This window comes from Salmo trutta, chromosome 35, assembly GCF_901001165.1.
Source record: "Salmo trutta chromosome 35, fSalTru1.1, whole genome shotgun sequence".
NCBI classification, from domain to species: Eukaryota; Metazoa; Chordata; class Actinopteri; order Salmoniformes; family Salmonidae; genus Salmo; species Salmo trutta.
The window spans coordinates 9,768,587-9,794,958 of NC_042991.1; the positions used below are offsets into that span (position 1 = coordinate 9,768,587).

Consider the following 26,372-nt stretch of genomic DNA (forward strand, 5'->3'; position numbering starts at 1 on the left):
CCGGGTTTGAGTCCAGATCAGGGGGCTAAGTATCATTTAGAATAAGATGAAGGATGTCATCCGAAGTGGCAAAAGAAAGAGTGGGGATCCTGAAAATAGACCACAGATATAGTACATTAAACATTTAATAATCCATCAGACAATAGTTTATCATACAGCCTCTTTTGCATTTAACATAGGTACTCAGACAGTGCATGATTAATTGCTTCATGAAATACGGTGCTCTTTAAATATTGCAAACAGACATGGTTTCTGAAGCACAAGCTCTTGTTGTATTTCAAAATTCACAGATAAATGTGCTAAGAGTAGACGAGACAGCTCAATTAGACTGTCATAACTACTCTCGAAGACACTGCATGATTAGCAGTTAGGGTTAATATCACTGTAGGCTATTAAAAAGAGGACCAAAGGTGCGACATGATTCTGACTTCTCTCTCTCTCACACACACACAGAAACACACTCTTTCCCTCTCTGTGAGGTTGTCGTATGTTCCAATACAATAGTCGCCTACTCGGCTACGCCACTTGCATACGCTATGAACGTTGGCTGGATCTGAGAATGTTGATGGGAAAAACGTTCTAATTACATTTTGGAGAATACTAGGGCGACTCGACACTATTTCAAGGTAGTCAACGGTGTACTGTTCTCACACGCGTAACACGATGGATCTCTCATTTATGGCTGCGCAGGTAAGAGTCTGTGACATTTTTGGTGTTGGTAATCAAGCGAAGTTATGTGTGGTTTCCATGCAATTATCGCCTAATAATTATTAGAACGAATAGGCCAAATGCGTTGTCAAAAGCTTACTAATGTGCAGAAGGCAGTAAGGAGTAAACCCCTTCTATATGACGGCTGTATGGGTTATTTATTTCCTACCGACATACGCACGAAGTTTCTCTCTCTCCCGATGAACTTGATTTTGTCACCAACAAGCTAAAATAACCTTTCGCGGACGAACAGTTGTAACACGCATCCCACCCTAAATCTTGAGATCAATGTCGTTTTTTAAACCGACTGTAATACAACTTGTTGATTTTTTTCAAAATATAACGTTTGGTCGCTAAGCTTTAGGAAATGATACGATTTTAGCACGAATTAGATTAGGCTAAAGTTATGAAATGTAATGTAATTAAATTAGTAATCATATAAAAAACATAACAAATATGCATACGTGTTTTCATCCATTTTCTATTATTTTGTCCACGCTGATGTTCCTCTGATCATCAATGCAGTTCTTATGTCTGACTGAGATGTCAGACAACTTTGTAATCAACAGGATAATTAAAGTAATCAAATGTAATCAGCCCAGATGAGATATACGCAATTATAATAGACTTGGAGTTGATCAATATCTATTAAGATAGGCTATTCTAGGTATTATATGTCAGGTTACCATGCCATAGTGCAAAAAAATTGATTTGCAATGCGAAATGTAATTTGCCACTATTATCTTGAACTTGTAACTCCTCATAAAGACTGTAATAAATGAAACATGACAATAGCACACCGGATCATGGACAATGTTTACGATTCACCATGATTTTCATTGCTAGCCTATTTACATTTCTCTGATTATGCGTGTCATGCCCTCAGGGCTGCACATGCATGAACATTTATTTTTTACAAAACATGAGCGTCATTAGGGTGGACAAGGGTGGGCAAGGGGAACCCCCCAAAAATAGTTGTCCCAAACTTAGCTTAAATTTGAGAAAACGTAGGCAAATATTGTCAATTCAAAATTATGTGCTTGCTCAAGTTGTCTCATATAATCATTCAACTTTAAATTATTATTTGGGCATCTTAACAAAAAAGGCAGTGCAACTGGTTACAGACACACAGAGTGCTTTTAACGTACAATATTTTTAACATACATACAGTACCAGTCCAAAGTTTGGACACACCTACTCATTCAAGGGTTTTTCTATATGTTTACTATTTTCTACATTGTAGAATAGTAGTGAAGACATAAACACAATGAAATAACACATATGGAATCATGTAGTAACCAAAAAAGTGTTAAACAAATCAAAATATATTTTTGCCAAGCGTGTGCAAAGCTGTCATCAAGTCAAAGGGTGGCTACTTCGAAGAATCTCAAATATAAATATATATTTTGATTTAGTTTAACACTTTTTTGCCTACTACATGATTCCATCCATATGTGTTATTTAATAGGTTTGACATCTTCACTATTATTCTACAATGTAGAAAATAATGAAAAACCCTTGAATGAGTAGGCGTGTTGAAATTTTTGACTGGTAATGTATATTAGACATACATGTTTACATTGTGAATGTTCATTTATACAGTAGTTATTATTCAACATGTCCTCACCTGGGATTTGAACTCACAGCCTCTTGGTTCATGTCATTCCAATCTTCCGGCTATGCCACCATATCTGTGTCAAGTGTCAGTTTATATACCTATTCTCTCACCATTGATATTATTGACTTATTTCAGCAATTGTAGGTTTTTCTGTGTAGTTGTCTACTCTTGGTGGGGCATATTCATCTGTTTTAATGTTAATTAATGTTAATCACTAAATACAATAGTTTTGCTTGAGTGTACCTTTAACAGAGCTGAGATTTACTTTGAAGTGCAAAGTGTAGCAATGCAGGTGAAATAAGTCATTGACACGAACATGGTTGTGGTAGCAAGAAGATTGGAAGAGGTTGTGAATTCAAATCCCAGGTGAGGACGTGGAATATGAATTACTGTCTACATGTCAACGTCTGTCAAATATGAAAACATTGTATGTTTGAAACAATAGTTCCTCCACAGGCTTTTTTAGGTAAGTCATATTTTTGAGTGAATTTTAGCGAACACATCGTTTTAAGTTGACTGAATTTCTGCCTATGTTTTTTTTTAAGTTGGAGCTAAGTTTGCGCCAACTATTTGTTTTTAGTTCAGGTAACACTTGGGCCGAAAAAAGAACCCAGTGGAACCAGTTAATAATAATTTGTTGAAACCAAACATCTTGCAGTGTGTGGTGTTAGCCAGGTGCCTGATAACTTGGAATGTAGAGGTATCAGCTGAATTCTCTTGTATTTAGAGGCTTTCTGACAGGGATGAAAGTTTAAGTTCCTCAATAAAGCTGACCATAGTACACAACAAAGCCCAGACTGAATGTGTTGGTCAACACATTGTGCAATTAACATACAGAACTTTCAGGTTACTGTAGGGAAATACAAAATAAAGACTGATATTACTGAATCATAAGAGTATAACCATGAGCTAGGACGCCATCATACATCTTCATGTCACCACTCATTCCACTCGACATCCATCCATACAGTACATGTCAATGACACATCCTCAATCATCTGTCAACTACAAAACAGTATTAATCATGGCTTTCTCTGTTGCTGTGGGTGTTCAGAGTCTAGGTCTGGGTGATGTGTCGGGAAATATTTAGGTGGTTTTCCTCCACGGCTCTAGACAGCTGTGCGACGGTGCGAGGAAGTGATGGCTGTTGGGAGGACGGCATCGGTAAGATAGAGAGGGTGACACAGCTCTGCCTGCCACGTTGAGGGAGCTCTCCATTAGTCTCTGACCTGGGCGCCAAATTTCTCTGCCTGACTTCTCCACGACGCTCTCTGCTCTGCTCAGTGTCATCTCGCCCTCGATGCCCTGGCTGACAGGCAGGAGCTAGTCACTTTCATATTAATGCTGGAGAGCCCTCTGAGATGCTCCTTTGCCATATTGTTCCAACATGAGTCTGCTATGACAGAACTTGGTAACTATGCAGGCTTAAGAATAAGCACTAAGTGCCTCAGTTTCTCACTTCCTACTCTTATTACATTACTCCCATTCTTATTACATTACTCACATTCTTATTACGTTCTTATTGTTACATTTCTCTCTTCTGTCTCATTATGCCTTCATACACAAAAAAAATGTTGGGTTAAAAACAACCCATCGCTGGGTAAATTTACATTTACATTTACATTTAAGTCATTTAGCAGACGCTCTTATCCAGAGCGACTTACAAATTGGTGCATTCACCTATAATATCCAGTAGATAGTGGACAGAACACACTTTGGGTTATTTTTGACCCAGCCAGTTGTGTCATTTAGTTGGGTTATTGAGCTATGATCCACCGTGTCAGATCAGAACACTGGAAGCGTGGGTTAGTAGTGGCGTGGCTTTCGGGTCGTTATTTTTGGTCCCCGGTGAGAGTAAATGTCATTACGGTTTATCTGTTTTGTAGTATTGTCAAACGCATTAATGGTGTGCTCCGACACTTTTGTAGCTTAATGAGGCTTACACAAGTTGAGTTCCTCAAGTGCCTATGCATATCCCAGTGTTGGGATTTGTTATGATATTTTGTTATGATATTTAAATAATGTTATTAATTGTATATTTAATATATGTAATGTGCAAAAATATTGAAGGGACATTTTAACTTGCAGTGTACAAACATAACATGATGAACAGGAACAACATTTACTCCTCCCACAGGTGGCCAAAAATACTTATCTTAAAGCCACGTCCCCAATAGGTCATTCCTCCTGGGGGGGAATGGCCTATTGCTATATCTGAGCAATATAAGAAAGATCAGGAAACTTCCATATATACTTCCATTTATTTATTTTTTTACTGGTCCCGGGCTACCTTCAGGCGAGTCTTGTGAGGCTAAGGGGCATCCTAGAACAAAACACGGGTCGCAATAGAGGAGTCATAATAGTTTTGTAGGCCACCGTTCAGATGCTACAGACATTTTCATGAGATGACCGATTTTCGGGATGACTCATGGTCTGACAAACACTGCTGTAGCTCTGCCACCTTTAACTGCAGATGCGGAAGGCCGATATTGGCGGATGCGGTGGATTGAGATGCAGCCAATGCAAAAACAATATATCTTAATATATACAGTATATATATATATATATATATATATATATATATATATATATATATATATATGATAACTTTAGCTTAAACAGACAGATTTTTATGGGGATGTTTATGTTACGCAAGTTCGATTTTCGTGGGGCTGCTGAAATTGACTAAAGAGGGTTAAAAAATACCCATCTGCTGGGTCAACCCAGCATGAAAGTGAATAATAACCCAATTGACGGTTAAATTAACCCATGTTTGGGTAATCCAATGGCGTGGCCTATTCGGGGCATGGCTTTCAGATAGTTATTTTTGGACACCTGTGAGAATAAATGTAATTCATGATCATCATCAAGTTTGTACACTGCAAATGTTTATTTCCCTTCAATATTTTATCACATTACACATTTTAATGTGACATTTATATAAAAAAAATGGATTTAAATATTATAACAAAGTGGTAACTATACCAACATTGGGATATGCATAGGAACTCATAATCTTGTGTAAGCCTTATTAAAGATACAAACCTGTCTGTGCTCAACATGTACTGACAATACAACAGAACAGATTAACTGAAATGACATTTTCTCTCAAAGGTAGCCAAAATAACTGTCTGAAAGTCACGCCCCTACTAAGCCACGCCTCCAGTATTCTGCTCTGACTGGGTGGATCATAGCTAAATAACCCAGCACCAACAACCCAACTTATAGAAAAAATTAGTTGTTTGTGACCCAACTGGCTGGGTCAAAATAACCCAACATGTGTTCTATCCAATATTTAGCCAAATTGTGTTGTTTTTAACCCAGCATTTTTTAGAGTCTACCTGTCCATTGGAAACCAGAGAGAGAGCAATCATCTGGGTCGCACATAAACTCATTACCTTGTTTGTGGTATAAACAGTCTTAACATTTACTGTGCTTTCTTAACACATTTTTCTCTCTCTCTCTGCTAGCCTTAATCTCAAATAGGAGCCACCATGTAATGAGTCCTAATGTTTTGCTAAGTGACTTTACTTTTAATCATATCCTTCATTTTGTGCCCTTGATGCAAATTAACCGTGGGCTATATTCCTTTTATGTTTTGACAGATGATGAAGAATGCTTGAAGTTTGCAATTTTTTTTATAATGTCCATGATTGCAATCAAGATTTCCCATTATTCCTAATTAAGCCATTCCGTTTATCTCTTGCCGCTGATACCGATGCTTCTTTCAACTCTTATTGAATTTCTCCTCTCTGTTTGGCCACTGCTTATGAAAATTTCATTTTTATACCCTCAACTAAAGAGGAATAGTTATACAGCTTGTGCAAGACTCATGCTGTGTGTGTTATATGTCACATACACGGATTTTAGCATCAATCTTCTACATTCCTTTTTTCTATTTCATGCTCTCATACTATTCTATACATCCTTGGTTTTGATCATTAATGTTGTCTGTTACTAAATTAATTTACAGCACACATCAGCTGTCAGTAAGTGAGATGCTTGTTAGTGGCTTCCATAGATTTGTAGAGGGTGGGTAGGCTACAACTGGTACTGAAACAAAACCCTATCTGAAAGGAACTGATAGTCAGGATGGCTGTGACTGCAGATCCCATGGATACATACAGTGGATATAAAAAGTCTACACACCCCTGTTAAAATGCCAGGTTTTTGTGATGTAAAAGATTGAGACAAAGATAAATCATGTTAGAACTTTTTCTACTGTTAATGTGACCTATAATGTGAACAATTCAATTGAAAATCAAACTGAAATCTTTGAGGGGGAAAAATGGAAACCTTACAATAACCTGGTTGCATAAGTGTGCACACCCTCTTATAACTGGGGATGTGGCTGTGTTCAGAATTAACCAATCACATTCAAACTCATGTTAAATAGAAGTCATTACACACCTGCCATCATTTAAAGTGACTCTGATTAATCACAAATAAAGTTCAGCTGTTCTAGTAGGATTTTCCTGACATTTTCTTAGTTGCATCTCAGAGCAAAAGCCATGGTCCGCAGAGAGCTTCCAAAGCATCAGAGGGATCTCATTGTTGAAAGATATCAGTCAGGAGAAGGGTACAAAAGAATTTCCAAAGCATTGCATATACCATGGAACATAGTGAAGACAGTCATCATCAAGTGGAGAAAATATGGCACCACAGAGACATTACCAAGAACTGGACGTCCCTCCAAAATGTATGAAAAGACGAGAAGAAAACTGGTCAGGAGGCTTCCAAGAGGCCTACAGCAACATTAAAGGAACTGCAGGAATATCTGGCAAGTACTGGCTGTGTGCTACATGTGACAACAATCTCCCGTATTCTTCATATGAATGGGCTATGTGGTAGGGTGGCAAGACGGAAGCCTTTTCTTACAATGAAAAACATCCAAGCCCGGCTGAAGCTTGCAAAAACAAACATCAAGTCCCCCAAAAGCACGTGGGAAAATGTGTTATGGTCTGATGAAACCAAGGTTGAACTTTTTGGCCATAATTCCAAAAGGTGTGTTTGGCGCAAAAACAACACTGCACATCACCCAAAGAACACCATACCCACAGTGAAGCATGGTGGTGGCAGCATCATGCTTTGGGGCTGTTTTTCTTCAGCTGGAACCGGGGCCTTAGTCAGGGTGGAGGGAATTATGAAAAGTTCCAAATACCAAGCAATTTTGGCACAAAACCTTCAGGCGTCCGTTAGAAACCTGAAGATGAAGAGGAAGTTCACCTTTCAGCACGACAACGACCCAAAGCACACATCCAAATCCACGAAAGCATGGCTTCACCAGAAGAAGATTAACGTTTTGGAATGGCCCAGCCAGAGCCGAGACCTGAATCCAATTGAACATCTCTGGGGTGATCTGAAGAGGGCTGTGCACAGGAGATGTCCTCGCAATCTGACAGATTTGGAGCGCTTTTGCAAAGAAGAGTGGGCAAATATTGCCACATCAAGATGTGCCATGCTAATAGACTCCTACCCAAAAAGACTGAGTGCTGTAATAAAATCAAAAGGTGCTTCAACAAAGTATTAGTTTAAGGGTGTGCACACTTATGCAACCAGGTTATTGTGAGTTTTCTATTTTTTATTTTTCCCCCTCAAAGATTTCAGTTTGTTTTTCAATTGAATTGTTCACGTTATACTGTAGGTCACATTAAAGGTGGAAAAAGTTCTGACATGATTTATCTTTGTCTCGTTATTTTACATCACAAAAACCTGGCATTTTAACAGGGGTGTGTAGACTTTTAATATCCACTGTAGCTGATCAGCCAGCCAGTCAGCCAGCCAACCAGCTAGTGATGGTTATAGTAGACATACTGTAAGTGCTGCCTCTGCTGGATCTACACATGCTATATGCAGTGGTGGAAAAAGTGCCCAATTTTCATACTTGAGTAAAAGTAAAGATACTTTATATTTTTACTTGAGTAGAAAGTTACTCAAGTAAAAATGAAAGTCAGAGAGTAAAATACTACTTGAGTAAAAGTCTAAAAGTATTTGGTTTCAAATATACTTAAGTTTAACAAGTAAATGTAATTGCAAAAATATACTTAAGTATGAAAAGTAAAAGTATATATAATTTAAAATTCCTTATATTAAGCAAAGCAGACGGCACCATTTTCTTGTTTTTAAAATGTATGTATAACCAGGGGCACACTCTTGTGTTTAGTGAGTCCGCCAGGCCAGAGGCTAAAGTACTTTTGGTTGTCAGGGAAAATGTATGGAGTAAAAAGTTTTAAAAAATGTAGGAATGTAGTGAAGTAAAAGTAAAAGTTGTCAAAATTATATATAGTAAAGTAAAGTACAGATTCTCCAAAAAACTACTTAAGTAGTACTTGAAAGTATTTTTTACTTAACTACTTTACACCACTAGCTTTATGGGTGTGTGTACAGTAGGATCAGGAAGTGGTCTGTCACTTCTTGGCCCACTCGACTGGTCACCAGATAAAATTGCTTTCAGACCTTGACACCATCCTCCTTATCACACCAACCAAGTGCTTGTCTTTGGATCTAAGCTACAGGCGGCGATACAATTTTCCTCAGCTTAGCCCAGGGGTGTGTCAGAGTGCATGTACTGTAATTAGCGGGGCGAGAATGATGGCTTCTGGCTCCCAGCTCTCCAGTAGTAATGTGCCATGCTCTAGCTAGCTGGCTCTCTCTGAATGGGTGAATTTACAGACATGGGGTGAAATATTGCGGGACGGCAACAGCTCTCCGGGTGGGGCACAAGCGCCCTGTTCGTGTACATGAAGCACAGAAAAGATTAAGCAGTTGTGAGATCTTTCTTGGATTATGACTGTTTCTTCTCAGTAGACTGCTGACACAGTGCATGAAAGGATATCTGATCATGCCATAATGATCTGAATCAGAGTGACTGGAGCTATGGCAAAAAGATCAGCATACACTGTTAAACCAAGTGTTTAAGACACATAAACACTTTTCTGTAACACTTTTTAAATGCGTCAAGGCATTTAGATTATCAATGAAAACTCGTCACAGTGTTTTGATTGTAAACACAAGAACATGTTTATTTGCTGTTATACTTTTTAAACATATGAACATGTTTATTCAGCATAAGGCGTTTAGGATTTAAACACTAAACACTGGGGGTGTTATTTCAACACTGTAGGATGTAAAGCCATATTTTCATATTTCCATAAATGCCTTTTGAGTGAATGTGAGAGATACCCACCCATTACTGTGTTTGTTAGTAGTGATGGGGAAATGAAGCTTCCTAAAGCATTGAACTCTTTCCAGCCAATTGTGTCGAATATAGGTTTATTACTTAAGGCTTTGATCAACACAGTGTACACTAGTAGCACCTGCTGGTCAAAAGAATGTAGAGCATCCAAATGATTATAGATGACGTCCCACACGGTGTATTGTGTGCAGAGTAGTCTTTTTGTCTTCTACCGAAACCAATACCAAACCAATCAGGTGGTTGTTTGACGAAATGAAGCTTCGGACGTCATTGATCATGTGCTTCTGATAAAGTCGTACAGGCATCGTTACACTGCTTTGAATTAAACTGCTTAGCAATTTTGATGCATGCCTCAGAGCTCCGGTATCAAACCTAACATCACTATTTGTTAGTGAAAGAGACATGGTTGTTGAGTTCAATAACTTCTATTCCTGAAGCCTTCACCAAGTGACTGTCTAAGCGAATGTTTTTAAATTAAAAGTAAACCCATTACAAAGACAAACTTTTCATGAGGCCTTTAGTTATGGCCTAGCTATCCTCGGCATTGTGGTCTGAAAATCCTATTGCAATCCAGCCAGAGGAAGGATATCCAAGAATTTGAATATTTTTTATCACACCTGCAATCAGAATGAGTGGGACGGAATAAGAATATATACATTTAAATATATGGATGAGCAATGACAGAGCAGCATAGGCAAGATGCAATAGATGGTATAAAATACAGTATATACATATGAGATGAGTAATGCAAGATATGTAAACATTGTTAAAGTGGCATTATTAAAGTGACTAGTGATCAATGTATTAAAGTGGACAATGATTTCACGTCTGTATGTATTGTAGGCAGCAACATCTCTGTGTTAGTGATGGCTGTTTAACAGTCTGATGGCAGTCCAAACACTGATCTGAGTAAAAGGCATGGCAAGTCATACATTTCTAATGACTAAATATACTCGAAACAGGACGTTGGGAAAGTAAACACTAGTGTTTAAAATCTGAACACTTAGGAGATATAGTTGTTCTGGTTAGAAACTTACTGGAAAAAGCGGACTATCATGTTTAATCTTGCATTCTAAACACCTGTGTTTAAGATTAGAACACTTATAGATGTTATATTTAGTCTCCAATGTTTATTGAAAACAATAATAAAATTGCACAATGAGCACTTGTTGTCTCTCAAATACATCGTTACAGTTGTTGGCTAGCTAGCTAGCAAATTATTCCCATATTAGCATTGACTTGGAATCAAAAACACCTCAAAACAAGACATAGTATCAAGAGCAAGATGAAACAAGCTGAAACGAGCCACTTACCATTGCCCACATGGCAGTTTCTTGTCATTTTTGCTAGCAATCTGGCCATCCAGAATCACAACAACACAATGACTTCTGCCCCATGGAAGCGCACACATCATTTTCGTGACGTTGTTAGCTAACCCGTCTATTGGCAAACCTAAATTCCTGATGTTTAAGTTTTAAACACTGATGTTTATGTTATAAACGTGTCACTTTTCATGGTTTTCCAGTGTATTCTGTAGAGAGGGTGATTATGCTGATATCCAGGTCTCCCGATGCCTCCGCGTGTAAATAAATGAGGATGTACACCCATAATGCTCGTAGGTTGTTTACCCTGTAGAGAAAGGAAATTGGAGTGCTAATGAAAATGGCAGTGTGGGATGCCATAGAGTTAGTGAGCCATTACCTATAAACAGAGGGGGCCTTTCTCTCCAAGCTGCCTTCACAAGGAAGCATCCAAAGCAGGGTGCCCTATTTCCAAACTTAATTGAATTAAACATTTCTTAAAATATATTTTGGCCCCTATTCCAGGCATGGTCAAGTTAATCAGTAGGACTGTGGTCATACATTAGATAATCTTGTTTAGTCATCCGTCATTCTTCTACTCCCTGTTAATAGCAATGCGCTGTGAATGAACAAGCATGTCCATATTTAGCCTTACAAAGCAGAAGGAAATGCCCCTCTACCTGACTTGCACAGCAGTGCATCAGGCAGTAGTTCTATTTTACCCCCATTAACATTAACAGATGTATATAAAGTAAATGAACTGATAATACAAAAAATTCAACAACCATTGCAAAACCATCCTAACAACCATATTTTGAGTTATTAATGGGCACTGATACATTTTCACGAGTCACGACTCGTATATAAATATATACAATTAAGAATTCTCCAGGGAGCGCACAAAGGGAACGTAATTACATGGTAGTTGGGTCTGGGATGTACAAAGGATCTGCGATATTTGATGAGTGCAGTGATTTACTGCGTTTATAATAGAGGTCGACCATTTAATCGGAATGGCCGATTAATTAGGGCCGATTTCAATTTTTCATAACAATCGGTAATCGGTATTTTTGGCCACCGATTTGCCGATTTTTTTTATTTTTTATTAGATTTTTTTAGACCTTTATTTAACTAGGCAAGTCAGTTAAGAACACATTCTTATTTTCAATGACGGCCTAGGAACGGTGGGTTAACTGCCTTGTTCAGGGGCAGAATGACAGATTTTTACCTTGTCAGCTTGGGGATGCAACCTTATGGTTAACTAGTCCAACGCTCTAACCACCTGCTTTACGTTGCACTCCACAAGGAGCTTGCCTGTTACGTGAATGCAGTAAGAAGCCAAGGTAAGTTGCTAGCTAGCATTAAACTTATCTTATAAAAAACAATCAATCAATCATAATCACTAGTTAACTACACATGGTTGATGATATTACTAGTTTATCTAGCCAGTCCTGCGTTGCATATAATCGATGTGGTGCGCATTCGTGAAAAAGGACTGTCTTTGCTCCGAAGTGTACCTAACTTTAAACATCAATGCGTTTCTTAAACTCAATACACAAGTATATATTTTTAAACCTGCATATTTATTTAATATTGCTTGCTAACATGAATTTCTTTTAACTAGTGAAAATGTGTCACTTCTCTTGCAAACAGAGTCGGGGTATATGCAGCAGTTTGGGCCGCCTGGCTCATTGCGAACTGTGAAGACTATTTATTTTTAACAAAGACAGCCAACTTCGCCAAACAGGGGATGATTTAACAAAAGCGCATTTGCGAAAAAAAAGCACAATCGTTGCACGACTGTACCTAACCATAAACATCAATGCCTTTCTTAAAATCAATACACAGAAGTATATATTTTTAAACCTGCATATTTAGCTAAAAGAAATCCAGGTTAGCAGGCAATATTAACCAGGTGAAATTGTGTCAGTTCTCTTGCGTTCCTTGCACGCAGAATCAGGGTATATGCAACAGTTTGGGCCGCCTGGCTCGTTGCGAACTAATTTGCCAGAATTTTACGTAATTATGACATAACATTGGAGGTTGTGCAATGTAACAGGAACATTTAGACTTATGGATGCCACCTTTTAGGTAAAATACGGAACGGTTCCGTATTTCACTGAAAGAATAAATGTGATAGTTTCCCGGATTTGACCATATTAATGACCTAAGGCTCGTGTTTCTGTGCGTTATTATGTTATAATTAAGTCTATGATTTGATAGAGCAGTCTGACTGAGTGGTGGTAGGCACCAGGCTCGTAAGCGTTCATTCAAAATAGCACTTTCGTGCGTTTGGCCAGCAGCTCTTCGCAATGCATTGCGCTGTTTATGACTTAAAGCCTGTCAACTCCCAAAATTAGGCTGGTGTAACCGATGTGAAATGGCTAGCTAGTTAGCCGGGTGCGCGCTAATAGCGTTTCAAACGTCACTCACTCTGAGACTTGGAGTAGTTGTTCCCCTTCCTCTACATGGGTAACGCTGCTTCGAGGGTGGCTGTTGTCGATGTTTTCCTGGTTCAAGCCCAGGTAGGAGCGAGGAGAGGGACGGAAGCTATACTGTTACACTGGCAATACTAAAGTGCCTATAAGAACATCCAATAGTCAAAGGTATATGAAATACAAATCGTATAGAGAGAAATATTCCTATAATTCCTATAATAACTACAACCTAAAACTTCTTACCTGGGAATATTGAAGACTCATGTTAAAAGGAACCACCAGCTTTCATATGTTCTCATGTTCTGAGCAAGGAACTTAAACGTTAGCTTTCTTACATGGCACATAATGCACTTTTACTTTCTTCTCCTACACTTTGTTTTTGCATTATTTAAACCAAATAGAACATGTTTCATTATTTATTTCAGGCTAAATTGATTTTATTGATGTATTATATTAACTTAAAATAAGTGTTCATTCAGTATTGTTGTAATTGTCATTATTACAAATAAATACATTTTTAAAAAAATCGGCCGATTAATCGGTAGCGGCTTTTTTTTGCCTCATAATAATCGGTACCGGTATCGGATTTGAAAAATCATAATCGGTCGACCTCTAGTTTATATTCCATATACAGTATTGTGTTATCTTTTTCGACCTGATGAGTTAGTATGTAAATCTAAATGAAATGTTGCTGGTCCAATGTTTCCCAGAGATGAGGATTTGTCAATGTGATTTTTTTATAGTCTGTAGTTATTATTGAATGGGAAAAATCATTATTGATTGACTAAATTGTTTCACATCATAGTTCATCATATTTAATGTATTCACAGATACTGAGACATTGCTTTTTTTACATTCGGGCCTAATGAAGTGGAAGAAAAGTTCATTTTTGTTTAAAGACGATATTTTTCATTTTTTAAATTGTGTTGTAACTACTGAACCATTAAATGATGCCCTTCTAAGGTTATATATTGCATCATAAAGCCTGTGTCTGAACCTGGTGTCTTGCCGGAGTCAGAGGTCCCCATTCTACCTTGGTATACTACAGTAGAATCCATGCTGTTAAGCAACTGGTCTAGGGACAGTGCTTCCACATCCTGTGTAACTCATTACTTCCAGTGCCTCAAATAAACATAGTTCAGGGTGTAGAGAACAAACCCATTGCCCCGTACAGTGTAGAGAACAAACCAATTGCCCCGTACAGTAGTCCTTCTCCTGGTCTATACACTGGTCATAGAGTTCAACTCAGACTTACTGGAGGGCATCTATCTGCCCAGTGACTCATCATCAACAGTATGATAAAAGGGGGCCAAGGAGTACAGTAAGGAGAGTTCTCTGGATCACCCCTATAGCCCTCTGCACTGTGGAATGCTGTGAATTGCTATTGTAGCAGCAGTACCAACCCAGAGAAGGGGCCCATCCCAAATGGCACCATATTCGCTATATAGTGCACTACTTTTGACCATGGCCCATAGGGCTCTGGTCAAAAGTAGTTCACTGTATAGGAGATAGAGTGTGATTTGGGACACAACCAAGATGATTCAAAAAGGTGGCCACGTTCAGTCCTTGTTCACTCCTGTGTGTAATGTGTTGACTATAGTTGTTCTAGTTGAACTTGAGGTCTGTGGTGTCATGATTCAATGACATTTCAAATGCAAAGCAGAAAACTACTCAAACGTGAAATGTGCTGGGTATGCGCCACATCTGAGGAATAATAATCAGTTAAATATTTTCTCCCTACGTATCTCTCTAGTAATACATACACAGTCTGTTACAGAAAGTCTTGGCAGATATGCTTATTTCCACAGGGGCTATGGCTGCTATCAAATTCCTTCAATGCCACTTTACTGAAAACACTCCCTTCTCAGGGAAATTGGAAGCTAAAATTGGTATCTTTTTACAAGAGGAGTATAGCCTAACTGGCTGGCATGAAAATGAACCATGGGAAAATCCACTTTACAACCAGTGGAGAGCCGAACTGGCATACATAGACGGCATGTGAGTTTCAAGTTTGGGGAAGAAAAATTTCACCATAAAAATGCGGCTCTATAATAAGCATTACATGCATAATCACATTTACGGTAACTTTTGAGAATTGTGTTTTCGCGCTAATTGATTGCATTTTGGAACATCAACTATTGCAGACTATGTTTGGAATATTTTTTTCTCAGACAGAAAGACAAGTTGACCAATAAAATGGGTGAAGATTTGTACTATGGGGTATAGTAGATTGACATAGGCTAGTGTTTGTGCTGTTTGTTTAGGCCTACTCAAATGCGGACAGTTATTCCAACATCTTCAATATGCGCCTCGGAATTCGATAAGGACGCAGGCAGTTGCGTCCTTGTTGTGTCTGTCTTCACTTGTAGCCTGTGAGAAAGCCCGAGATACTGTGAGAAGGACCAGATTTCCATTTCCATTTTACATTTACGTCATTTAGCAGACGCTCTTATCCAGAGCGACTTACAAATTGGTGCATTCACCTTATGATATCCAGTGGAACAACCACTTTACAATAGTACATCTATATCTTTTTTGGGGGGGGTGGGGGTTAGAAGGATTACTATATCCTATCCCAGGTATTCCTTAAAGAGGTGGGGTTTCAGGTGTCTACGGAAGGGGGTGATTGACTCTGCTGTCCTGGCGTCGTGAGGGAGCTTGTTCCACCATTGGGGTGCCAGGGCAGCGAACAGTTTTGACTGGGCTGAGCGGGAACTGTGCTTCCGCAGAGGTAGGGGGGCCAGCAGGCCAGAGGTGGATGAACGCAGTGCCCTTGTTTGGGTGTAGGGCCTGATCAGAACCTGAAGGTACGGAGGTGCTGTTCCCCTCACAGCTCCGTAGGCAAGCACCACGGTCTTGTAGCAGATGCGAGCTTCAACTGGAAGCGAGTGGAGTGTGCGGAGGAGCGGGGTGACGTGAGAGAACTTGGGAAGGTTGAACACCAGACGGGCTGCGGCGTTCTGGATGAGGTGTAGGGGTTTAATGGCACAGGCAGGGAGCCCCGCCAACAGGGAGTTGCAGTAATCCAGACGGGAGATGACTGTGTAAGGCAGTGCCTGGATTAGGACCTGCGCCGCTTCCTGTGTAAGGCAGGGTCGTACTCTGCGAATGTTGTATAGCATGAACCTACAGGATCGGGTCACCGCCTTGATGTTAGCGGAGAACGACAGGGTGTTGTCCAGGGTCACGCCGAGGCTCTTAGCACTCTGGGAGGAGGACACAATGGAGTTGTCCACCGTGATGGCGAGATCCTGGAAAGGGCAGTCCTTCCCTGGGAGGAAGAGCAGCTCCGTCTTGCCGAGGTTCAGCTTGAGGTGGTGATCCGTCATCCACACTGATATGTCTGCCAGACATGCAGAGATTCGCCACCTGGTTATCAGAAGGGGGAAAGGAGAAGATGAATTGTGTGTCGTCTGCGTAGCAATGATAGGAGAGACCATGTAAGGATATGACAGAGCCAAGTGACTTGGTGTATAGCGAGAATAGGAGAGGGCCTAGAACTGAGCCCTGGGGGACACCAGTGGTGAGAGCACGTGGTGCGGAGACGGATTCTCGCCACGCCACCTGGTAGGAGCGACCTGTCAGGTAAGACGCAATCCAAGAGTGAGCCGCGCCGGAGATACCCAACTCGGAGAGGGTGGAGAGGAGGATCTGATGGTTCACAGTATCAAAGGCAGCAGATAGGTCTAGAAGGATGAGAGCAGAGGAGAGAGAGTTAGCTTTAGCAGTGCGGAGAGCCTCCGTGACACAGAGAAGAGCAGTCTCAGTTGAATGACCAGCCTTGAAACCTGACTGATTTGGATCGAGAAGGTCATTCTGAGAGAGATAGCAGGAGAGCTGGCCAAGGACGGCACATTCAAGAGTTTTGGAGAGAAAAGAAAGAAGGGATACTGGTCTGTAGTTGTTGACATCGGAGGGATTGAGTGTAGGTTTTTTGAGAAGGGGTGCAACTCTCGCTCTCTTGAAGACGGAAGGGACGTAGCCAGCAGTCAAGGATGAGTTGATGAGCGAGGTGAGGTAAGGGAGAAGGTCTCCGGAAATGGTCTGGAGAAGAGAGGAGGGGATAGGGTCAAGCGGGCAGGTTGTTGGGCGGCCGGCCGTCACAAGACGCAAGATTTCATCTGGAGAGAGAGGGGAGAAAGAGGTCAAAGCATAGGGTAGGGCAATGTGAGCAGGACCAGTGGTGTCGTTTGACTTAACAAACGAGGACCGGATGTCGTCGAACCTTCTTTTGAAAATGGTTGACGAAGTCATCCGCAGAGAGGGGGGGAGGATGATTCAGGAGGGAGGAGAAGGTGGCAAAGAGCTTCCTAGGGTTAGAGGCAGATGCTTGGAAGTTAGAGTGGTAGAAAGTGGCTTTAGCAGCAGAAACAGAGGAGGAAAATGTAGAGAGGAGGGAGTGAAGAGATGCCAGGTCCGCAGGGAGGCTAGTTTTCCTCCATTTCCGCTCGGCTGCCCGGAGCACTGTTCTGTGAGCTCGCAATGAGTCGTCAAGCCACGGAGCAGGAGGGGAGGACCGAGCCGGTCGGGAGGATAGGAGACATAGAGAGTCAAAGGATGCAGAAAGGGAGGAGAGGAGGGTTGAGGAGGCAGAATCAGATCACTTTACAGGCATTGTCTAATAAGAATTGAGAAAATCTGAGAGAGCCTTGAGAATGAGAGGTGCTTTGGAGCATGCAGCCGGGAGAAGGGAATTATAATTATTATATTCAGCCCAAGGGCACAACAGCCACTTGCCGCAAAAGGCATAGATTTTTTTAGGGGGCATTACGGCCACACAAAAGGGATGCCGTCGGGAAATTCGAGTCATTATCAAGTGCTTGTCCAATTGTGAATGAGCGACTGAAACAAAGCATATCATATCATTAGAGTCACATCATGCAGCCTTAGAATGTATTAAAAATTAAAACATATAGCCCAACATTTGTATCACAACTAAAGTTACATAAATAACTCTAAATTAAGCATATAGCATGTCATACCTGTTTCTTTGTTATCCGCTCAAAACAGAATAGCCGCATGTGCGCACTCCCTCAAACCTTTTGGAGAAAATATCCTTTCTATTTTATTCAACTATGTTCAATTGTATTCTTCATACTATAAAATAATGTAAAATATTGTCACAGAATTTTAAGCAAATATTGTCAGCTAAATGAACTAGTGTAGCCCACAGCCATGTGGCATAGCCAGATCAGGGCCTAACATAAGGACAAGTCAGAGTATGCTATTCTGTTCTTCTGAAATAGACTACATTTTCTTCATATCATGTTTCTTTAGACCTGTCTAATATAAATAATGGATATATTTTGATGTTGTAGGCTATATTACATGGATTTATTAGACTTTTAAAAAGTAGACGTTCCAAAGGTCTGCATCAGTGGCTTGTAGACTATGGGTGGAAGCCAGAAGATGCTAATTGCGTTTCTGTTAATTAACGCTCAATTACCGTGAAACCGGCAGTTATTTGCTTGACAATCACCGGCTAACAAAATGTCATGACCGCCACAGCCGCCGGTATGACATTGTTTATTTCTTCCCAAACCCAACTCATATGTTGTAGTTTCTAGCAAGAGATTTCTTTGGAAGACATTTTCTCAGTAAGGTACATAATGAAGCAAACAAATTTTAATTAGCTTGTCGAGACTGTTGATGTACAGTCTTTATGTGATTATTATTCAAAGAAAAACGGGCAGGTGCCGTTGTGTGTGGGCGTTTTGTTGCTCCCTTGTTTCATTGTTTGGCCTGGGGATGAATGGATAAATGGCCTGTTTGTGTGTGTGTTTGCGTGTGTGCGTGTATGCATGTAGGTGTGTGTAAGGGCATTTTGTTATTCCCTCCTGGCATTGTGTGGCCTGGGGAGAAATGGATAAATGACCTGTGAATGTCCTCACACTAAGCAGCCTGTTTCCTGTAATGTATCCCAGTGGATAGCGTTACATCACATGAAGCCCAGCCCCAGAGCGGCGCTAACGCTATCTCTGAGATCGCATGTCCCTCTATATGATTAACACATCATCTGGTTGCATACTACAGTGAAGACTCACCCAGGCGGTGAGCCAGCAGCATGCGGAAAGTCCTATGTCCTTCTTGTCGGGGTTGAATGATGGACGTCTTGTTCAGGTTGCTGGTTGGCCACCGCTGTTATAGGGATGTGGTTAGCCCCACTCTGAGCCCAGATACACACTTTTATGGGAAATTAGTAGTGGTGTGCACCAAACTAATAATGATAATTCAATATGAAAATGGTACCGGGCGATTTTTTTATTTTATTTAACCTTTACCGGGCGATGTATCGTGATAGCATGTCATATCGTGGCATATAATGATATTGTCTACACTTTTCAAAAAAACTGTTAACATTTTCTATTTTCCTTCATGCCCATAAGACATTCTCATCCAGGGGCAGATAGAAATATGGCGAGGAGGTCTAAAGAGAGACCAGAGGGAATCATGGTAAAAAAAAAATATTAAAGGGGGCATGCAGCAATGATAGGCCAGTGATTAGTAAAAGAAGAGCTAGGCCCAGGCAGGCACATAGTACTGTTACAGATCTGAGCTGGGCCCAGGCAGGCACATAGTACTGTTACAGATCTGAGCTGGGCCCAGGCAGGCACATAGTACTGTTACAGATCTGAGCTGGGCCCAGGCAGGCACATGGTACTGTTACAGATCTGAGCTGGGCCCAGGCAGGCACATAGTACTGTTACAGATCTGAGCTGGGCCCAGGCAGGCACATAGTACTGTTACAGATCTGAGCTGGGCCCAGGCAGGCACATAGTACTGTTACAGATCTGAGCTGGGCCCAGGCAGGCACATAGTACTGTTACAGATCTGAGCTGGGCCCAGGCAGGCACAAGGTACTGTTACAGATCTGAGCTGGGCCCAGGCAGGCACATAGTACTGTTACAGACCTGAGTGATTTGGAACAAGAGAAAAAAACTAAAATAGCTGGCTGATTCTGTTTTGCCAAAGATTCTCCATCGTCAGTAGTGTGATAGCACTCAACCAGACAGGCTTGAGAAATGGTAACTCGCCAGATATTACTTTGTGATGTCAAATTGGTTGCATGTTCCAGCATTGCTTTCCATGCTATAAATGACATGCCACACTCATTATGTTGAGGTAGGCTGGATATGACCGGGGAATGAAAATACCTTGGCTATGGATTGTGGAGGCAGAAATCCAATAATTGCAACACATATTCCAAATGAAATGGTAGGTCGTGAACTATTTCTAAATAGTGTAGTCCTTGTTACGGTACCTGAAGATGACAAAGTGTCCTTTGCTTCATTTGCATAGAATATGTTACCGTAGTAACAGAGTTCACTGAGAGACATGGAATGAGTTCGTAGCCATAAATGTGCATAGGTCAGGATATAGCAGATTTAAATGTCTGGTCTGTAATAGCATACAGGATAACAAAGTCTATATGGGGAAATAGTGGTAAAGCTCAGAGTTGTATTGTGATGTGAAGCAGGGGTTTATAGGTATTGGACTCCATATTCAAGTCCGTAAAAAAGTCAATGCGTTTACGTGGGCCAATGACCCTCTTTTTTTTACTAGATTGAAGTGTTTCACTTTATGTTTTGTTAGAGAGGATATCATATTGGCTTCTCAAGTTTTAGACATTTGTATACCTTTTGATTGACGGGTCCTTTTTGTTTCGTGAGAGAATAAGAGGAGGCCGTGAGAGAGGTAGTCGTGGCTGATGCTGTGTGGACGTTTCAAAAGCATGTAGTATTCTCAACTTGTTGAAAATAGCATTATTTTACAGTAATTATAGCCTTACTTAACGGGAACACTCATTTTTTTTCTGTAAACACATTGGGCATTTTCTGTAAACACATGCTTTCCCTGCTTGGTTTGTGTGAATAATAGCATGATAATGGCCTGGAACATTACCATAGGAGTGCACAGTAGCCTGTAATTAATGGATGAGATTTGCAGTGTGTTTAGGAGAAGAGAGGAGAATGTCACTGTTGCTACCCATTGTCTCAGTAGTCCATTTGTACGAGAGATGGATTATTTTGGGATACCAGGGGAAATAATAGAAAGTGCACTTCACAGGTGAATAATTTACAGTTGATGGAAGTGCTCAGTGTCATTACTATGCTCTAAGTCCAAAGTGGGCATGTGAGTGCTCATTCAGTGGTTCTGTTCAGCAAGCTTTGGGATATTTAGTCTGTACTTGCAATAGAACACAGAATGTTACATCCTTTTTCTTCATGCTGAAACCTCTGGCTATAGGACCGAAGATCATTTGGTGAACAGAGAGTGCCATGACTGACAACCGACTGGAGGCTTATTTGAGGAACTGACTGTAGAAACATAAAGACATTGACTGCTTCTGACAGTTGTGTTGTAAAGGGGAATCCCAAAGTGCTCTCTAACACATACGCTCCTGTCCAGGCTGTAGGGTTTGAGACAGCAACTTATATACAGGGACTATGCTGAGACTCATATGAGGATATGATTTGTACTCTGTTGATGTTCACTCCTATGGAAGCTCTTTTGAAATGCTTTGATTCCTCCCCTGATAAAAAACAGACAGATGTACGGTGTTCTTTGCGCTATCATACTGTACTTTGTAAACTGGGTGGTTCAAGCCCTGAATGCTGATTAGCTGACAGCCGTGGTATATCAGACCCTTTACCACGGGTCTGACAAAAATGTATTTTTACTGTTCTAATTACGTTGGTGACCAGTTTATATTAGCAATAAGGCACCTCAGGGGGTTTGTGGTATATGACCAATATACCACGGGTAAGGGCTGTATCCAGGCACTCCACTTTGCATTGTGATTAATAACAACCCTTATCCGTGGTATATTGGCCATATACCATACCCCTTGGGCCTTATTGCTTAAGTATACTACAACAAGTGGTCGTATATGAACATAAATTGGGATGTCTTTCACTTCTTTTCACTGTCATTATGTGAGGATCAGCGGGTATCCTAACAAAATCTAACGAGCATCAGAGCAACACAAGACACTGTGAGGGGGAGAAAGCACTGACTAAAAAGACTAACTGTACTCTTGGGGATTTACATAGAAAGGGATTGTGACAGTGACAAAGAGCAAAGGAGTGCAGAAATCAACTGAATTTAGTTAATAAATCCAGGTCATCTAGCCAGGGCAGTACCGAGGCTCCAGACCTTGCTATCTTGTTGATCTCTTAATTATTGTCTCAGCTGGGATTTAGCACAGGTCTTCACTGGGAAACCAATATGCAAGATCCATTTGTTCTAGCCAGAAAGCGATTTCAAAAAGCCGTTATGGCGGTGACAGGCACCTCTATTACCCTGAACATAGCACTTTAATGGCTAGTTGGAGAAAAAACGTGTGTAATCCGATGCATGAACAAATGAGCATGTGGGAGTGCCATCGCTCATTTGGACAGAGCGGTTTGTCTTCATAGGCACACTGACTTGTCCCTATGAGGAAAGGTGTTTGGAGTTGTTGTGCGTCTTAGTGTGTGTCACTGTGCATGTGTGCACGTGTATGACAGTGATGTTTAGCAGATGCAATAAAACAACACTCTTATGTCTTAGTTACCTGGTAAGGTATTTATTAAATGGAAAGTATTGACAGCATTGAATAGCAATTAAGCAGTCGACCTCTGAGTGGCACATTGGAATTGATGTCCAGTCCACAAATGGACAGTGTGTATTCCATTACCAGACAAAGTCAGCGACAGTCAGCTTTGCATTGGTAAACAGCTTTAAATGAAAAAAAAGAACATGTTTGAGAAACAATTTTATGATTTGTTCACATTCCCCGCTCCTGTTTTAAATGGTTTGAATCTTCTCTGAACAACAGAATGTGCTGGGCTGATTCTATATACAAGTTAAAGATCAAAGGGAAGTTTCTTGAAAGCATAATTTCTTCAATGAGATGAGTTCTCCTTTATTTGAGGGAAAGTGTCTTTGAGAAGCTTTTTTACATTTCAATGTATAGAAAGAATTGTTTACCCTACAAGTCTATACGTTTGACATGCAAGTGAATTGTCTCTTAATTCCTCTCATTTCATTATCTGTGAGGTGTGAAAGATGGCGCAGTCAGGTGGAAACCTGAAAAAACAGACACATCTACAGGACACTCATCACAGCCCTTTCCTTGATCAGGTCTCTATGTGACATTGTCTGTCACTTTATTGTACCCCTGCTACACAATACCCAAACTCTCTTTTTCATTAGTTTGCTATGAACCAACAACACATCTCTATAGGAATCAAAGGAAATAAGGTACTCATAAAGGATTTTATTTTATACCTTTATTTAACTAGGCAAGTCAGTTAAGAACAAATTCTTATTTTCAATGACGGCCTAGGAACAGTGGGTTAACTGCCTTGTTCGGGGCAGTTGACTGATTTTTACCTTGGGGATTTGATTTTGCAACCTTTCGGTTTATAGTCCAACGCTCTAACCACTAGGCTACCCTGCCCCGGTGTACTCATAAAGGATCTCAGACTTCATCCCCTCTTTGAGACAATGTTCACAAAATCTATTTTGTATACTGCATCTCTTAACCTCCATTGAATATTTACTTTATATGTGACAGACTAATCTCCACAGAAGGGTTTCAAAGATACAGGTAGCAGCCTCATCAGATTATAACACGTCTTTCACCATTGTACTGTAATGAGAACGGACCTCGTGACAGATTGGTAATTTGCTGCTATTGGTGATGCTCTACTACGGACTGTGTTGTATAGGATACAACTGTGTGAAGGAGAACACTTTTCTTGTCCCACTGTCATATTTGTGGGGTTTGGCTACCTAAACACAGCTCATATATTCTGTGTGTTATTTTCTGAGCATAGTTGCCATCCTCTTCCCTGCTGTAGATAGGTATTGAGATATGTTCTGAATGTGTATGCGTAAGTGTAGGAATATGTAGGTTCCATACTATCGCTGGAAAGCATTCCATTGGCAATCCAATAGCTTTATTGTAGATACATTTTAGTGAAAAGGTTTTAAATGATTGCTATAATCTAAATATTTGCTCGAATGGCCTTCACCTTCCAGATAAGGGTTCCGCATTCACAATGAATCAGAGCCATTGCAGAAATGTTTTCAGACTATTTACTTAATATTGGAAAGGAGATAAATGAACTGAATATTCAATGAATATCCAAAGGGAGAAGAAGATTAGGCCACTGGACTATATTGATAGGGAAGGAGTGTTTCGGGTTATACATAAAATGCCGCTGTGCAAAGTTCAGAAATTTTGCCCACTTTGAGTTTAATGGACTTCCTTTTCTCTTTCAGTCTGTCATGGCGGGGGCCTTCATGGACTCGTCACCCAACGATGACTACAGCACGGACCACTCCCTCTTCAACTCCTCAGCCAGCGTCCATGCCGCCTCCATGGCAGCCCATGACCAGCAGGAGAGGGAGCCCATGTCCCGCGACGCCATCTGGCTTTGGATTGCCATCACCGCCACCATTGGGAACATTGTGGTCGTGGGAGTGGTGTACGCCTTCACTTTCTGAGTGGTGGGAGCCATGATAAAGTGTTGCCAGCAGGAGGAAGTTGTGCACAAGATATTTGAACATAAGCTCAGAAACTTGGGAGCGACATAAGTTCAGAACTCCACAGCCGCCAATAACCACTCTGAAAGGCAACGCTGATACAGAGGAGTGAATGATTATTGCATTGACATCTTGTCCATGCTTTTGAAAGACAAGGGACAAACACAAATACAGAATTGAGTTTGTGTATTATGTTGGTCATTTTACTGCAGCCAAAGGTAAAAATATGAAATATTGTGTGCATAAGTTCTATTGATTTTACGTAAAAATGTTAACATTTCTGATGAAGCTTTAAATATTGAACGGACTCTAGAAAATAGTATACAGTGATGTATAGTCTACTCTGAATAACCTCTGAGCTAATTGGTCAATTCTGAAATCACCTAAAGGACGTACAATATTCCTACACTGAAAATCAAAACCTTTGTAACGTGCCAATCGGAGCATTTGGAGATCATTGTATGGAAAGTAACACTGAGATGTTTTTATCTTCAAAGCATTACTCCACAGAAGTTACTGTATTCTAAAGACATCTGCCCAAAGCTAGGAGTTTATGACAAACATTCTAGAAACAGAATGCCTAATGATCTTGGATTTATTTACTGACTCCATGAAAATATAGTTCACCTGACACTATCGGTTTTGGATCAAGTAAATCTAGTTCTCCCCTTTTCTTCCTAAGTGAGCCTTGAGTGCTGAATAGACAATCCTTTCCGAGCAAATTCATATATCAAAGAAAGTATGGGTACACTAAATCTATTTCCCTTAAACACCCCTAGCAGACCTCAAATCCATATGAACGGGATGTACGATTTATAGAAATTGATGTTCACCGTGACCGCTTGTTATTTTTGTTTCCTTTCTGTTTAGCAATCCACTTTTCACAGATATTTACATGTGGAAACCAGATTCATCGCTCTTAGAACTCACTTGGATCCAAGCCTCTTGATGTGACTGCTGTAACCATAACCATTTTTATGTCGGTCTGAATGTATATTTGGATCTAAGATAATCTTTCTTCCTCTTTACAGTTGCTCAACACATTGTAACCCAAACTGCATTCCAAGCCAAATACTCAACAAAAGTATAAACGCAACATGTAAAGTGTTGGTCCCATGTTTCATTTGCTGAAATAAAAGATTCCAGAAATGTTCCATATACACAAAAAGCTTCTTCCTCTCCAATTTTGTGCACAATATTTTTTTACATCCCTGCTAGTGAGCATTTCTCCTTTGCCAAGATAATCCATCCACCTGACAGGTGTTGCATATCAAGAAGCTAATTAAACAGCATGATCATTACACAGGTGCACCTTGTGCTGGGGACAGTAAAAGGCCACTCTAAAATGTGCAGTTTTGTCACACAACATAATGCCACAAATGTGTGCAATTGGCATGCTGACTGCAGGAATGTCCACCATAGCTGTTGCCAAATAATTGAATATTCCTTTCTCTACCATAAGCCGCCTCCAACGTCATTTTAGAGAATTCAGTAGTACGTCCAACCGGCCGCACAACAACAGACCGCGTGTAACCACACCAGCTCAGGACCTCCACATCCGGCTTCTTCACTTGTTT

The 26,372-nt window shown here is 40.5% G+C and overlaps 1 protein-coding gene across 1 annotated transcript; it reads left to right on the forward strand.

Moving 5' to 3' along the window:
• The first annotated feature begins 363 nt into the window (after positions 1–363).
• On the forward strand, positions 364–25,963 carry LOC115174579 (uncharacterized protein C14orf132). Its single transcript, XM_029733246.1, has 2 exons — positions 364–690; positions 24,532–25,963. The coding sequence occupies exons 1-2, from the start codon at positions 664–666 to the stop codon at positions 24,754–24,756; spliced, it is 252 nt and encodes an 83-aa protein (XP_029589106.1). The 5' UTR covers positions 364–663; the 3' UTR covers positions 24,757–25,963.
• The last annotated feature ends 409 nt before the right edge of the window (positions 25,964–26,372 follow it).

Coding starts and splice junctions, on each gene's coding strand:
- LOC115174579 (XM_029733246.1), top strand. CDS start 664: ATGGATCTCTCATTTATGGCTGCGCAG. Junction 691..24,531: donor TCTCATTTATGGCTGCGCAG/GTAAGAGTCTGT, acceptor TTTCTCTTTCAG/TCTGTCATGGCGGGGGCCTT.